Source organism: Salminus brasiliensis, chromosome 2, assembly GCF_030463535.1.
Source record: "Salminus brasiliensis chromosome 2, fSalBra1.hap2, whole genome shotgun sequence".
Lineage (NCBI taxonomy): Eukaryota > Metazoa > Chordata > Actinopteri > Characiformes > Bryconidae > Salminus > Salminus brasiliensis.
This window is the reverse complement of record NC_132879.1, coordinates 39,996,495-40,011,930: the sequence shown is the minus strand read 5'-3', so window position 1 is coordinate 40,011,930 and position 15,436 is coordinate 39,996,495. Positions and strand designations below refer to the sequence as shown.

General features: G+C 38.4%; 1 protein-coding gene across 8 annotated transcripts in view; it reads left to right on the top strand.

Moving 5' to 3' along the window:
• The window catches only part of eps8a (EGFR pathway substrate 8a, signaling adaptor), a 57,036-nt gene that overhangs the window by 37,102 nt on the left and 4,498 nt on the right, over nucleotides 1–15,436 (top strand). For 2 of the 8 annotated variants that reach the window (XM_072672665.1, XM_072672666.1), the window contains exons 4-19: nucleotides 1,583–1,650; nucleotides 1,884–2,045; nucleotides 2,972–3,121; nucleotides 3,512–3,594; nucleotides 3,845–4,014; nucleotides 4,103–4,176; nucleotides 5,012–5,138; nucleotides 6,302–6,390; nucleotides 6,649–6,723; nucleotides 7,128–7,276; nucleotides 7,465–7,636; nucleotides 7,923–7,960; nucleotides 10,362–10,473; nucleotides 10,551–10,691; nucleotides 12,261–12,284; nucleotides 13,079–13,328. In XM_072672665.1, coding sequence (XP_072528766.1) covers nucleotides 1,583–1,650; nucleotides 1,884–2,045; nucleotides 2,972–3,121; nucleotides 3,512–3,594; nucleotides 3,845–4,014; nucleotides 4,103–4,176; nucleotides 5,012–5,138; nucleotides 6,302–6,390; nucleotides 6,649–6,723; nucleotides 7,128–7,276; nucleotides 7,465–7,636; nucleotides 7,923–7,960; nucleotides 10,362–10,473; nucleotides 10,551–10,691; nucleotides 12,261–12,284; nucleotides 13,079–13,328 — 1,884 coding nt within the window. The remainder of the gene's footprint in view (nucleotides 1–1,582; nucleotides 1,651–1,883; nucleotides 2,046–2,971; nucleotides 3,122–3,511; nucleotides 3,595–3,844; nucleotides 4,015–4,102; nucleotides 4,177–5,011; nucleotides 5,139–6,301; nucleotides 6,391–6,648; nucleotides 6,724–7,127; nucleotides 7,277–7,464; nucleotides 7,637–7,922; nucleotides 7,961–10,361; nucleotides 10,474–10,550; nucleotides 10,692–12,260; nucleotides 12,285–13,078; nucleotides 13,329–15,436) is intronic. The other 6 variants (XM_072672671.1, XM_072672670.1, XM_072672668.1 and 3 more) reach the window with 6 other exon arrangements.

Below are 15,436 nucleotides of genomic sequence, written 5' to 3'. Positions count from 1 at the left end.
TGTAGCCATTGGGTATGCTAATGTCCTAATTACTAACTAATTCTGGTACTGCCTAAGCCTTGGTTTGGCACAGTGATTGTCCTGCTCAAACATACGCACTAAACCTGGTAATTAACTGCTCAATTGAATTAGCTGTGTTGGAGCAGACAAATCACCAGACCGATGTTCCTGAATGACCCCTGGCTGAGAGAGATTTAAGTTTTTAGGTGATGGCCTGTAGATTCCAAATGTCTGAGGTCAGAAAGGCTAGCCTTCATTCAGAGACTGAGATTTATCTGCTGGGCCAGAATGTGCCCTTCGTAATTCTCAGCCTGTGCTCTCTTTATATCACTGTTTCTCATTCAATCACTCCTCCACTGTTCACCACACCGCCCACGCTCTTCTCTCTGCCTGGTCATGCTCTCAGGGACAGAAGGACTATACTTCCTACGCACTTCCGCCAAACACAAAAAAAAAGGTAGAGCACAGTGGAGCATGGTGTGAGGAATGTGTGTGTGTGTGTGTGTGTGTGTGTGTGTGTGTGTGTGTGTGTGTGTGTGTGTGTGTGTGTGCTGTCCTGTGCTATTTCAGTTTAGAGCAATCTACCAGAGTAACTCCTTCCCCTTCCCGTTCCACTGGAGTATTTCCTTTTACCTTTTAGATCTGTGCTAATTCACTCTGTTCTGTATTCCAGTCCCCACACTTTATCAGGAAGGTGTGTTACAATGCACTGTAACCCAGGGCTGACCTTCACCTAGAAGAATTGGTCTCTCCCTCTCACTCTTTCTCTCTATAGCTCTCTCTCTCTATTGCTGACTCTCTCTATCAAAGTCTTTCAATTTCTCGATCTGTTTCTGTCTGTCCCTCTCTCCTTTATCTCTCTCTCTCTGTCTCCATCCTTTTTCTGTTTGTCCTGATTTCCTACATTTTTGTTCTTTTTTCTTTTTGTTTATTTATTATTTTTTTTTAACTTTCCCTTTTTAATTTTCTCTCACAAAGTTTAGACACACCTGGTTGAATGTGTGCTGAACATCATCTCGATCCTAGGGTGCTAGGGTGACCATATTTTTGTTTTCAAAAAAGAGGACACTGGGGACTTTTTTTTTTTTGAAAACACAAATATTGGATCAAATGATTATGATTGTGATCAGCACACATTCAACTTCTGCGCCCAGCATAACACAGCTTGAATATAAATTAATCTTCTTTCTCGCTGACTGACACAGAGCAGGACTGTAGATACATCACGTAACTGCACTCTTGCTGTGTTTTGGTTTTGCTCTCCATGTTTGAAGTGTTCTTGCTAGCTATTAGTGTGCACTTCACATTCTCTTTCCCTTCCGTCTTGCATTTGTTTTCCTGAAGATTATTTTAGGTTATATGAGCAACCTGGATAATAGAAGTCAAAAGTGCTGATTGTCCAGTTGAAGCCTTCCTAAGATGATCTTCTGTTGGACAAGTGTGACTTTGGCCTTAAATTGTTGCTTTTTGAAATGTCCCCCTGTCCTGCAGGGCTCTGTCATTTTTCTAATTGAAACTGATTGGACAGAATTTATAATCCTAGAAGTTCTCTTTTACATGGTGTCTTCTCATGTTTCCTCAGAGCAACGGAAAAGCTACACTAAAAACAGCATCAACAGCATGACCGACACATCACAGTATCATGTCGAAGTAAGAACTTTTAATTAAGCATGTGGATTAAAGGTACACTGTAAAACATGTTAACTTTAATGGGCTGCTTTAATGTTTTGTTTTACTTTAAACTACAAGTAATATGTTAACTAAATGTAGTGTACAGATTGTTGTTAACTTGCTAATTGAAGTTAATTAAAGTTATGGATTTCTTTATCAAACATGGATTTGCTCTGTTTGCTTCTCCGTACAAATACTAATTCTTCTTGCAGCATCTAACAACCTTTGTCATGGACCGCAAGGATGCCATGATTACCATAGAAGATGGCATTCGAAAACTGCGTCTGCTTGACGCTAAAGGAAAGGTGTGGACACAGGACATGCTGCTGCAGGTGGATGACAAAGCAGTCAGTCTCATTGACCCAGACACCAAGGTGAGAAAGTGTGACTCTGAATCAAAGCCGATATAGATAGAGGCTTGATTCTCTAAGCAGCAGAAAACAGCACTGCTACTTCTAGTGACTTGGCTTTTTTCACAGAAAGAAATAAACCTAGACGTTAGAAGCACTGACCAGCAAAGCGAGAGATTTCCTAGTCTGGATGATTATGCAGTGTGAAATCTTTCACAAATACTCTGAAAACAATGCAATGCATACTTATAGAGGAATGAATTGACCATACAGGATTCCAAAACTCCATGGTCCATGCTTTTATATCATCCCATTGTGATTATTGCAACTTTCTTTTCATTGGTATCCCAAACAAACCGAAATGCTCACTTCAATATGTCCAAAATTCAGCAACTGGATTTCTCTGGAATTTAAAGCAGCATTATGTGAGAATTTCTTGCTCCTGGGCTTACCTATGAATTTCTGCTTTCAGGGTGCTCTTTGGACAAGACGAGATACAGAATCATTGCTGAAAATAAAATAATCATGTGGACTGATGAAGTAATATTACAGGATTCTACACTAATACGACTCTGGTTATGTAGTTCTTAATCCTGTCTCAGCAAAGTATTTAAAGAAATGCTAGATAGTGTTGCTTTACAAAATAATTCCAACATCACCCTTATTCTGTTTCTGTTGCAATGGCTATCCATCCCACTACGCATTCAGTTGAAACTTTAAAATGATGAAAAACATTGCTAGGGTCGCTCATGTCTCATATATCAAGTAAGCAGTCTCCCCCTCCTCATTCCAGTTAATATCCTGTCAAAGTATTGTCAGAAGTTACAGTTGTGAATATTAAAGTCTGGAGTTTTATGGTCACTGTCGTGTTGATGCTGTGTGATTCTGCCCTGTAAGAATGTGTGAGGAATCTTGTTTGATTTTGCAACTGATATGATGTTTTACATCAGAATGAGCTGGAGAACTTCCCCTTGGGCACAGTGCAGCACTGCCAGGCCATCATGAACTCCTGCAATTACGACTCCATCCTGACACTGGTGTGTAAGGAGTCTGGGCAGGGCAAACCAGACCTGCACCTGTTCCAGTGTGATGACATCAAGGTGGTATAAAACATCTGCTTCAGCTATATGAGTGTCCTTCACTGCAGAAAATGATAGGCTAGTCTTGGTTAGTTAATATGTCTAATATTTCTGAGGCTAATGGAATGGTATTTCTAGACATTTTCAGCTTCTTGTAAAAGGCTAGTTTATCTTCAAAGACTACTGCACTTAATAAAGTTGCTTAAAACACATAGAACCTTTCCTGGAAAGAATTGAATTATTTTTAAGACAGTCCCAAATGTCATTAAAGGTACTTATTATTAATACTACTACTACTGCTACTGTTATATAACAATTATACAATTCTAATAATTTTATGTATTTATTTATTTATTGGTCTCTTTCTGTGTTTTGTTGCAATTTGTTGTGTATGTGTATTTCTTTCAACAGGCGAATTTGATACATGCAGATATTGATAGTGCCATCAGTGACCACAAAGGAGGAAAAGTCAAAAAGAGGCCAGAGACTCTGAAGTAAGCCACAGTGTCTGTTGATGATATACTAAAATTCTAATACTAAACTAATTCTTGAGTATATGTTAGTTTGGCATAGTGTGTAAAAAAAAGTAGACAGAACATAAAAAAGTATTACTACAAAAAGTAATCTACACTATACTTTTTCTTTTTTATGGCACAAAGCCGCAGCTAACACCCCTGGATTTGATCTAAGCTGTGATATTCACAGCATGCCTGCGGATAAATGATTGTATTTCCACGTTCACAGTTGCCATGGCGACTCTTTCTGTGTTCATCTTAGAATGATTCTGAAAAGCGATGGGGCTATTCCACCTCCTCCTGGTGGTCCGGCCCCCGAGCCCCCAGCCACTGTCAGTCAAGTGGACGTAAAGAGCAGAGTGGCAGCCTGGTCAGCGTGGGCCAATGAGCAGCAAGACTGTGAGTTCAGTGTACATTAGCATAAATATCATATACTGTTCAGTTCTTTCAGACATCCTATAGCAGTGTATGTGCTGTGTCGGTGCAGATGATAAACAAAGGCCATACGGTGAACAGGATGAATCTCCGGAGATGACTGCAGCACGTGTAGACAGAGATGTGGTGAGTATCATCAGCCTGTCACTCTCACCATTTCCTAGCCTAACAGATTACAGCTATCAGAACAAAATAACACCAGTAAAACATAGGCTGTCTGTCAGATGGCCACAGTATCAATACAGCACATCCTGTCATTGAAACTCTTCCTGGTGCACCCCACCCCACAGAGCACACATGACATTATCAGCTTCTCACAGTAGACCTAAATAATCTTTGCTCATATCCTGAAAATGATTATGTAGGATTATTTAGGATTAAAAACACAATGTAATGGTTTACTTACATTGCAAACATACAAACCATAACCAAACATTAGTTTTTAACTGTTTACATGCTGGGTAAATCCATGCCAACATTAATTCCACATTGTAATTAACACTTAACATGACTGTACACAAAAGTGGTCCATAAGGTGTGGTGTACATTTTAGGACTTCCTCAGACTGTAGCAGCAAGCCCCATATTTAATTCCATAATTGGCTGCAACAGCATTCCCATCTTCAAAAACAAATTTAATTTTGCAGAGGTATCTTTAGCTGTAATTAGCTTTGAGGCGCATCATGGCCTCTGTTTATTTACTTTACAGAAGCCTGACTCTGCTGTCCTGTTTCTGAGACAGTGCTTCTATATATGGTGAGACCATATATATAGAGCATGCATACAGATCCATACATGGGTATTAAGATAAGCGGCATTTCAATAGTGCAAACCACCAGAAGGGAGATAAATGATATTGGGATTCTGAAAGCACACATCAGCTTTTTCTAAAGTCAGCAGAGTTTTTTAATTGTCAACAAATGCATGGTGTGTGCACACTTATAGCTCTCTTCTTTTCACAGCAAATCCTGAACCACATTCTGGATGATATCGAGCACTTCGTCACCAAACTTCAAAAAGCTGCAGAGGCGTTTAATGAACTCTCCAAGAGGAAGAAATTGAAAAAGAGCAAAAAGAAGGGTCCGGGAGGTGGGCACTGATTTATGCTGTTTTATTCCACTGTGTGAGAGCCATGTTTAAATCAAACCAGTCAGGCACCTGCTATGCAGTCTGTTCCCTGTTCCCTGACTGGACAGATGCAAATTAGATCTGATCTCATGCTCCCTGCTGTAGCATCTGTTTTTTTACCTTGTTATAACCAGGGTTATTATCAATAACTAAAATTACTAGTAAGTAAAATGTTATTGTTAAGGTGTTTTTTTTTTTATTCTTTTCGGGATTGAATCATTAGACAATCAGAGCAGAGCAAACTAGAAATCAGTCTGTCTGTAAGGAAAGTTGCAGTCGTGCTAAGCTCAGTTTACCACTCTGCTAATCAAGCATTGCTACGAAAGCAGAACTCATCTGAACAAAACTACAGTCCAGATTGGCACCCTGAATACAAACTGTTTTCTGACCAATGTTGATATGTAACTGTAAGCAGTGATGGTAAAGAATATAGTAGAGCAGTGCTATAAGGGGCAGTGGTGGCTCAGCGGTTAGAGCGCCGGGATATTGATAACAGGGTTGTGGGTTCGATTCCCGGACTCGGCAAGCTGCCACTGTTGGGCCCTTGAGCAAGGCCCTTTACCCTCTCTGCTCCCCGGGCGCTGGAGTTGGCTGCCCACCGCTCTGGGTGTGTGTGTACTCACTGCCCCTAACACGTGTGTGTGTGAGTGTGTGTTCACTACCAGATGGGTTAAATGCTGAGGACACATTTCGCTGTACAGTGTACACTGTACAGTGACAAATACGTGCACCTTTACCTTTTTACTTTTTTACGTTTTTGCTAAAAGTGAATAATGCTGTACTGTGCTGTGTGTGTGTGTGTGTGTGTGTGTGTGTGTGTATATATATATATATATATATATAGCAATCTAGCAATCTAGCTCTTAATTTGTTTCCGGAGCTGTATATAAATATGTGGACTCTGTCACTTTAATGTATTAAAGTTTAATTTTGGGGTTGTAAAAAATAGTAAATAGAGTAAAATAGTTTACATAGAAAGGTAGTGATCTTTCTGCAATAATAAAATATCAAATTCCATCATAGCAATATGATGGAACTGGAACTAAATAGAAATATGACTGTAACTAAATAGAAAATAATTGCTTTTTAGCAATTTGCTGTTTTTTTGTTTTTTAACACTCTAGAGGGAGTGTTAACTCTGCGAGCGAAGCCGCCAGGACAGGAGGAGTTTGTTGACTGCTTTCAGAAATTTAAGCATGCCTTCAACTTGCTGGTGAGGGTTTTATTCATCAGACATATAGACAGTGATGGATGTTTAGCAGGTGACAGTCCAGTTGCTTACAATGCATTGTCCTCATACAGCACATGTCTTCTTTACACTGGTATAAAAGGTGCCTTGTAATGCTAAGTAATTGAATTTGCTGAACCCTGTGTTGAATGTATGAGGCAACACTGATTTTCATGCTGTCTTTTTTTGACTGCAGTCTGTGTGATGCTAATGTTATACAGTTAAATTGTGTTCTAATCCTAGGGAAAGTTGAAGAACCACATTCAAAACCCAAGCGCTGTGGATCTGGTCCACTTCCTCTTTGCACCACTCAAAATGGTACGTAGGGATGTTCGTTGGATGTTCACTTTCAGCTGTCTTCCAGCACTCTGTTTTTCTTTCAGGAAAGGAAGTCTAGTTACAAATGTAATTATAAAATACATGTAGTAGACTGTTTACCTTGTCTGTGAATTTGGCAGTGAAACATTATTTGAGGTAAGCTTTATCCATCTAGAAGTAGGTCTGTCTTTGCTGTGATGTCAAGTGAATTTGTTGTATAATACTCACTTAATACTACTGAAATGCATTATTGTGATCAGGGTTTGTGTATGGAAATGTTCATATTTTGTAGTGCTGCTGTTAAAGGCTAAGTCAATGCTTCCACCAATATTCCACCAGTGTTGATAATGTAATTGGCATATTCTGGCATGAGTTGAGTCGAGGTGCTGTGTTCGTTGTTACAGGTTATTCACACATCAGGAGGGGTGGACTTAGCAAAGAGTGTTGTGGTTCCCCTCCTCACCAGAGAGGCCATAGACTTTCTGCACTCAGCAGGCACCCCTGAGGAGCGCCACCTGTGGGTTACTCTGGGAGACGGCTGGACCAAATGCAGGTTACTGCCAGCACACTGTAAAATTACAGTCTACATTTACACATTGGCATTAATGCAAAATCAAAAATATAGAATTTTATGTTTGTATACCTGTGTTAACTAGAGTTGTTAATGCTTGTGTTTAATATATGATTTAAATGTGAATAAAATAATATTCTCAAAATGTTTGTTTCACTTTTAAATCTTAGGCTGGAGTGGCCTAAGGATCATTATTTCCCCCCTCACACACTGCGTTTCCGAGATGGCTGGGAGCCACCTGTGTTGGTGTCTAGGGAGCAGGACCTGACACAGCTGGCAGAAACGCTGGCTCAGGCCGAGATCCACAGACAGGAAGAAGTGAGCCGTAGACTCCACCATGAGGTAAGATTTTTTCTCCGCAACAAATATAACAGTTTAAGGAATGTTGATTTACACTAAAACTTCTGTTATTGGCATTATTGCAATATGATTACTCGATTAAAACAATATACAATATATATAATAACTACACAGTTACATGAGTAATTTCATCTTATACTATTAGTGGTGCTTTTCAATGAAAATTACATTAACTGTGAGGGAGTGTTCTTCTAGTTCCTGATTCTTACTTAAATTCTAATGTTTGTGTGTGATCTTTTTTTTTTTTTTTTTTGTCCTTTGCCTCCAGCAGCAGGCCAGCTTACAGGATTTCCCCTCAGTGGACGGGTATGCCCTCAGTAATACTGCCTACCAGCGCATGCACCTGCTGGACACAGACATGGCACTGGCTGCTTTTAAACAGGCAGTCAGCCGCCACGTAGATAGGTAAAACCCATCTGGGGTCACATGACTGCTGCAGGCCCTGGAGAACTGTCCTCCTTTGCACTTTTTACTTTGGGCTCAAATTTCTTTTGCTTTGGCTTGCCAACTAGGTAAAGACATTGGAAAACAAACACAGAAGGCTTTGACCTTTTAGCAGATAGTAGCTTCAAACTTTGACTTACTAATCTTTCTGCTTTTTCAGAAGTAAAAGTTCAGTTCAGCTCGCTTATCCCTGTTTAGCCTTATACTATGTTTAATACTTATACTTATACTTATACTGTTTAGTGTTATACTATGAGCTGGGTCCTCATTCTGTAGCAGAGCCTAAGCTAATGTCCTGTGTTACCTGGCAGGTGAGACACTACAAGTGAATACAACAGAGACTGTAATAAAGCTTATTGCTGATAAACATGGTTTTTGTTTTCAAAATGCTTTATGAAAGCATGCAAATGATACATTATCCAATTAAATATGTATATGTTTGCATCTAGGTTGTGGATTAAATTGTTTTTTGTCATAAGCTGTTTAAAAATATTTTGAGAGTTATCCTGTATCAAAGCCTTTATTAAACTTTATAACTTAAAATGTAGTCATACACAAGTAGTCAAAACACAAAACACTCTACTCTACTCTATTTCTGTTGAGATTTGACATTTTTATGGTTACAGGTTAGGAACAGACATGTCATGTGTTGTATCCAGATAGTATGTAGATATACTTTGAACAGTTTACTAAGAAACAAGAAACTAATTTCTTAACTGAAACTAATTTCTTCTGAGTTCTTAAAATCTTGCTTCTGTTGTTCTTCAGTCTTTGATCCAAGCTTTTGGACACTTCTCCATGGTTGTTGCAGTCAATGTAGATGTTTGTAGATTAGTTTAAAATGTGTTCAAATGTGTCTTAGCATTCAGAGTGTTATGTTACGCATAATGTTTATGTTCTCTGCTAGGAATAAAAGACAAAAAGTGCATTAATAAATAAAATTTCACCACAACAAAGCGTGCAATATATAATTTAGTACACTGACTGAGCAATTTATTAGGAACACTATATTACTACTGGGTAGGGATCATGTTTGCTATTAAAACAACTGCAGTTCTTTGGGATCTGAAAATCACAAATTTTCCTTTTAGATTCTGGTTCATGTTGACATGGTTGCGTCATGCAGTTTCTGCTAATGTTTAATGAGCATTTTTAATGATACAAATCTCTCGTTTCAACCACATCCCAAAAGTGTTCTTTTGAATTCAGATCAGTTGACTGAAGGACCACCGAAGAACACTAAACTCCTTGACATGTTTATCAAACCAGTTTGGGATGACACACTGTGTGACACAGTGTGTCATGATGCTGGAAGTAGCCATTAGATGAGTCAAGTGAGGTCATTAAGGTATGCACAAGGTTAGTAACAATACTCAAACAGGCTGTGGCATTCAAGCAGCAATTTGTTGGTATTAATGGCCCAAAGTGTGCCAAAAAAACATTCCACTAGCCTGTTAACATAAGGCAGATTTGGTTTATGGATTTAAGCGCTTGGTGGCAAAATGCTGACTATACCATCTGCGTGCCTCAGCAGAAATCAAGATTCATCAAACAGTGTACTCTTTCTAGTCTCCAGAAAATGTACTCTCCAGGTACAATGTAATCCCCTGTTTTGGTGAGCTTGTACCCACTGCAGCCTCAGCTTTCTGTTCTTGGCTGGCTGAAGTGAAATTTGGCATGTTGTTCTGCTGTTGTAGCAGACGTTCTGGGATGCATTTACATTTAAGGCATTTAGCATATGCTCTTATCCAGAGCGACTTACAAAAGTGCTTTGCTATTTACCCAAGAAAAACCAAGAAAAAAGTTTAAATAGCCAGTAATTTAAAGATACCTCTAAGCTTAGACATTACTAAACACAAGTCAGTAAGGTGACCACTCTGCTATTCGCCCAAGTATTCCCAGTGAGAAAATTAAGATGCTTTCCTGCTCATCACAATTGCACAAAATTGTTCTCAGAGTTACAGTAGTCTTTCTGTCTGGTTGTTCTCCCTTGAAATCTCTCATAAACAAGGCAAGTCTGCAGCTGCTGCCTGTATCTGCATGGTTTTGCACTCTATTGACTAATTTAGATAATTGCATACAGGTCTTCCTAATAAAATGCTCAGTGAGTGTGTGTGTATATATATATATATATATATATATATATATATATATATATATAGTTCTCAAAAATGTCCATTTACTTTCCAAACCTACACTTCATACTGCAGCTCTAAATGTGCAGTTTTGTTTGCCGATACAGTTTTTGGTTTTCTCATTTTAGAAGTTATGATGCCCATGGTAGAGGCCAGACAAGAAATTTTGCCAAATCTAAATATGACTTTGTGGCAAGGAATGGAACAGAACTCTCTGTGGTTAAGGACGAAGTGGTGGAGGTACAGTCATTCTTCATTTTATATAGTATAGGGTCATGCCCAGTGGAAGTTGTCAGTTGCATTAATTCTTGTGATAGGTTCTGGACGACAGGAAACAGTGGTGGAAGGTTCGAAATGGAACTGGGGCTACAGGATACGTGCCAAACAACATCCTTGAGATCAGCAGGGCGGTGGACATGACTGGACGCGGGGAACCAATTTACAGCCATACAATTCAGGTGAGTTCTCTGATTGTGTTGAGTATTGTGATGAGCAAGTGCATTGTCTAGCGGACTATCACTTTTTAGAAAAGCCTTTTTACATTGGTATAACTGTTTGGTGTTTAAATGGTTCCATGTCATGGCTATTTAATTATTATTTTTTTTATTCCTGTAGGTATTTATTATACTCATACTATCATGCCACAGTTGTATACAGTTTCTGTTAGGAGGTTGTGTCATGATTTCAAGTTATTTATAAATGCTCCGCCCTCATTAATTATGAATGGATTTGTTTAAAAGGTTTGAGCACTGGCACTATAGTTAGCACTGGTTGAATGGCTCATTTTATGTCTATGCTTCCACCCTTTTGTTTTCCTTTTTGTCTGTGTGTGTATTCATCTAAAAGCTAATGATGCCAAAGAAGGAGTTTGAGCTCTTTAAGGTAGGGCTTGATGGCTGTCTATTCAGCCTGGCTCTAGTTTGCTGCTTTTCTGAAGTATTCCTGCTCTTATACTGTTGTAGTGAATTTTCAAGTAGATAATTTTAGTGTTGTGCTTGCTATAGTGTGAGCGCAATGGCTTAGAGTTCCTAAACTCACACGCCGTTTGTGTCAGCCATCCTTTAGTCCTTAAATGGTCACTTTCTGACCATTAAGCCACAGCATGTCTGATACGGTGATACGATGACACACAGTGTTGCGGCTGTGTTAAAAATGGCGCACTATGCTACTTACATGTTGTTATCAAAATCTTAAGGGGCTAAAATAATTATAACTAATTTTGGCCAAAATAACTTCATATTTATATTTTAGATATCAACTATATGCTCCATTAGTTTTTCGGTACTGGAACACTACTGTTCCAGTAGTAAGGTTCTATACTGATTGATGTGATATTTCTGACTTGATATCATATTTCTCAAAAAAAAAAAAAAAACAGAACCAAGAAAAGTTTTCAAAAATAATAACAAGCATTGTAGCAGTAGGGATGAAGCGAAACAAATTATTTTAATGATAAATACAATTAATAACCGGTTATGTTCCCCAAAACTGATTAAAAACATGACCATCCAAAGTAGTATCAGCTGATTTTGTAGACCATGTTGGTCAGTCAACAACTTTCCATTAGTGAGAAACACACCAGTGATAAATTGGTTAGAGAGTGGCTGGTCTACAAGATGTAATTTTGTAATAACAGCCCTTTAAGGTAGGCGTAGTTAATGAAGTAGTCTGTAAGTGAAAGAACAAGGTATGTAAGTGTACCTAATAAAGTGGATGGTGAGTCTATATAGTTTAAAGGGCGGACTAGTGGATTTACAGTGTGTTCATTTTGTGTGATATTTGTTTAGTAAAAAATATTTAATAAAGAAATGTAAGGCTTGTAAAAGGTATATTTTATTTGGTAGTAAATGAGTTCTAAGTGCTGTCTGCTTTAGAATGTCCTAAAACCTCTCCCTCTCTAAGAACTAGGAGTGTGATCTTTCTCTGTGTGTTTGAAGTGAGTGTGTTGGTCTGAGTTTGTATTGTTTTTGAGAATTCATTTCCACATTTAATTTTTACCCCCCCCCCCCCCCCCCCCCTTCTTCAAGCAATTGCTGGGAGAATTAAACGAGGTAATGTTATGTACTTCTGCAAAGACTACGTTCATTTTGTAATATGCCACATCAATATGTTGAGGATAATACCATAATAGTATTATTGTTCATCCAGAACTAAATATGTATGCACCTTTTACTGTACACTGTGCAGTTCTCTAAAGGGCTCTAATGAGGATTTATTTGGAATTGGTGAGAATGTATGGATTCAGACTTAAAAATGCTTGTGTGCGTGTGTGCAAGTAATGTCACTGGCAATAGAATGCTAAGCGTTTGTGCTTAAAAGTGCTAATTCAGTTCTGAGCTTTTTTGTTGCAAAATGGTATTAAGATATGTTAGACATGCAGAGCGTATGACAAATATTTAATAGTACCCAGAATGAACTGTCACACTGGCCAGCACTAGGTTTAAGAATTGATTGAAAGAAAAAAAAAATGATTTGTGTGTTTCTAAGACTTTCCTGAGACACACAGAATGGGCTGTCCTGGCACAAAAGCATTCTAGGCACCTCTGCCATCTGCTGGCTGACAATGACATGCATATATACATACATGTTAAATCCAGATCCACCATAGACGTCAATTATTTTTATGTTTATAAACCTAAAATCTTATAATATTAACTATTAATATTATTAATATTAACTGTTGTAAAATTCCCAGTGAGGCTTATGTCTTACAAACTGAAGATTGTCTGACCCAAAGATAATTACCTCATATTTAATGATGTATTTACTTCTATTAAGAATCAAAAGTTAGTTAATGTTTCTGCAGCCTCTGACAAACTGCTCGTATGTCTCACTCCTCCTGCAGAAGCAGAGAACGGACTATGTACCTAAGCCAGCAGCGACAGCCATCCCTCCAGCCCCGACTCCACCTCCCCCAGCTCCTGCGCTGGTGCAGCTGCCCACTCCCCCGCTGCCCCCTGCGGCTGTCCCTCCAGCCACAGATCTCCAGAGGAACTCTCCCTCTAACGTCAGTCGCCAGAACAGCAGCAACTCCAGTGACAATGGCAGTGTCACAATGAGGGACCACCAAAAAGAACGCGCTGCCCCCTCTAACCGTACGCACTATATAGCTAAATGTGTTGTAGATCAGCTACATATCTTTCTCTAATGAGAACACTTAAAATGTATGTTTTGTTTTTGTTTTGTTTTTTTAATACATAGTTCACACTTATTTTTTAATATACACTGGTCTTAATGTCTGTTACTGTGAACAATTAAGTTGGTAGAAGGTGAACCGATCCCCAAAAGGCATGACGTTAAAAATGAAACACCCATTTACAATTTAAGCAAGATTAATGTGTTCATTTTATGTACAGTTGTGAAAAAAGAAAAGGAGCACCATGCAAAAGCACAACAAGAGAGTTGATCTCTCTGATACCTTTTTCAAAGGTCTCAGACCTTAATTAGCTTGTTGGGGTTATGGCTTATTCCCCGTATTTGTTATTATTGAAAGATGCATAATTTGGCCATTCCTGACACCTTAAACCTTAACGCCCCAACAGTGAGCAGCCATAGATTCCTCTAAGCAGCAGCCTAGCACTCATTACAATTATTGAGCATTACAATAATTGATTCCCACAAAGCAGGAGTAGGATATAAGAAGATAGCAGAGCATTTTCAGGTAGCGGTTTCCTCAGTTCGGAATGTGATAAAGTAATATTGTTAACAAAAATGTTAACAGGTCAAGTGGAGGTCTGGAAGACTAAGAAAACTTAGAGTGCACTGCTTTTGTTGGAGTAACTGCACTGAATGTCACTGACATTCAGAAGAGAAGAGACATTCAGTGACAAGAGCATTAGTGAGGACAGGATGTTTGATGATCACATCCCCAACTGATCCCCAACTCCCCAACTGATCCCCAACTCATCCCAAAAATATTTTTAGAGAACATTTCATATGTTCATATCACATTTCACACAGTTTCATATGTATTATGAAATGAAGTTATATGTATATACAGTTGAAACCAGAGGGATACATACTATAGTAGACTATATAAAAAGACACATGCATTTTTTTCTCACTGTCTGACATGAAATCAGAATAAACTTTTCCTGTTTTAGGTCAGTTAGGATTAGGATTAGGATTAGGCAGTTTTTATTACTTTCTTTACAGTCAACCGTTTAATTACACTAACATTACTATGCCTTTAAAAAAAATTGGGACAGCCCATATGATGATTTCATGTCTTTGGAAGCTTCAGATAGGTTTATTGGCAACATCGGAGTTAATTAGAGACACACCTGTGGATGTATTTTAAGGCACATTTAAAACACACTGCTTCTTTGTGTAAAAAAAGAAATCAGCCAAGATATCAGGAAGAGAATTGTGGACTTGCACAAGTCTGGCTCATCCTTGGGTGCAATTCCAGATGGCTAAAAGGTGCCTCATTCATCTGTACAAACAAGAACAAAAGCAAAAGACTTTGTGAAGATGCTGGCTGAAGCTGGTAAGAGTGTGTCATTAGCCACAGTGAAACGAGTACTGTATCGACATGGGTTTAAAGACACTCTGCCAGGAAGAAGCCATTACTCCAAAAGAAACATAAAAAGCCAGATTAATGTTTGCAAATGCACACACGGACAAAAACCTTAATTTTTGAAGACATGTCTGTCAGGAGGAATGGGCAAAAATTCCTGCTAACTATTGTGGGAAGTTTGTGGAAGAATATCCAAAACATTTGACCAAAGTACAGATATAATACAGATTAAAGGCAATGGTACCAAATACTAAATTTTTAACTTTGAAGAAAGTAATACAAATGGCCTCTTTCATTATTCTGAAAAGGTATCCATATACATTTGGACATATAGTGTGTTTCACCATTTTACTGGTAGCAGGAAAATGGATTTAATGAAATAAAAAAGTGTTTATAAAAAGTGTTTATAAACTGTGATCACCTTTGGAAAGTATGTTACTAAGTACTGACCATGCAGGGTGCCCAGACTTTTGCTTCACACCCTCTTGTTTTCCTATTTGGACGATAAAAGATATAAAAAACGTAACATTGCATACAATGTATGCTGTTTGGAAATCAGGTCATCTTTTATCAAAATTCATCAAAAAAACAAAACAAAACAAAAAAACAGGGTGCCCAAACCTTTGTATACCTACATATACAGGTTCGTTTAGGTCAGAGGTGCATTTCACACTAACAACAGTA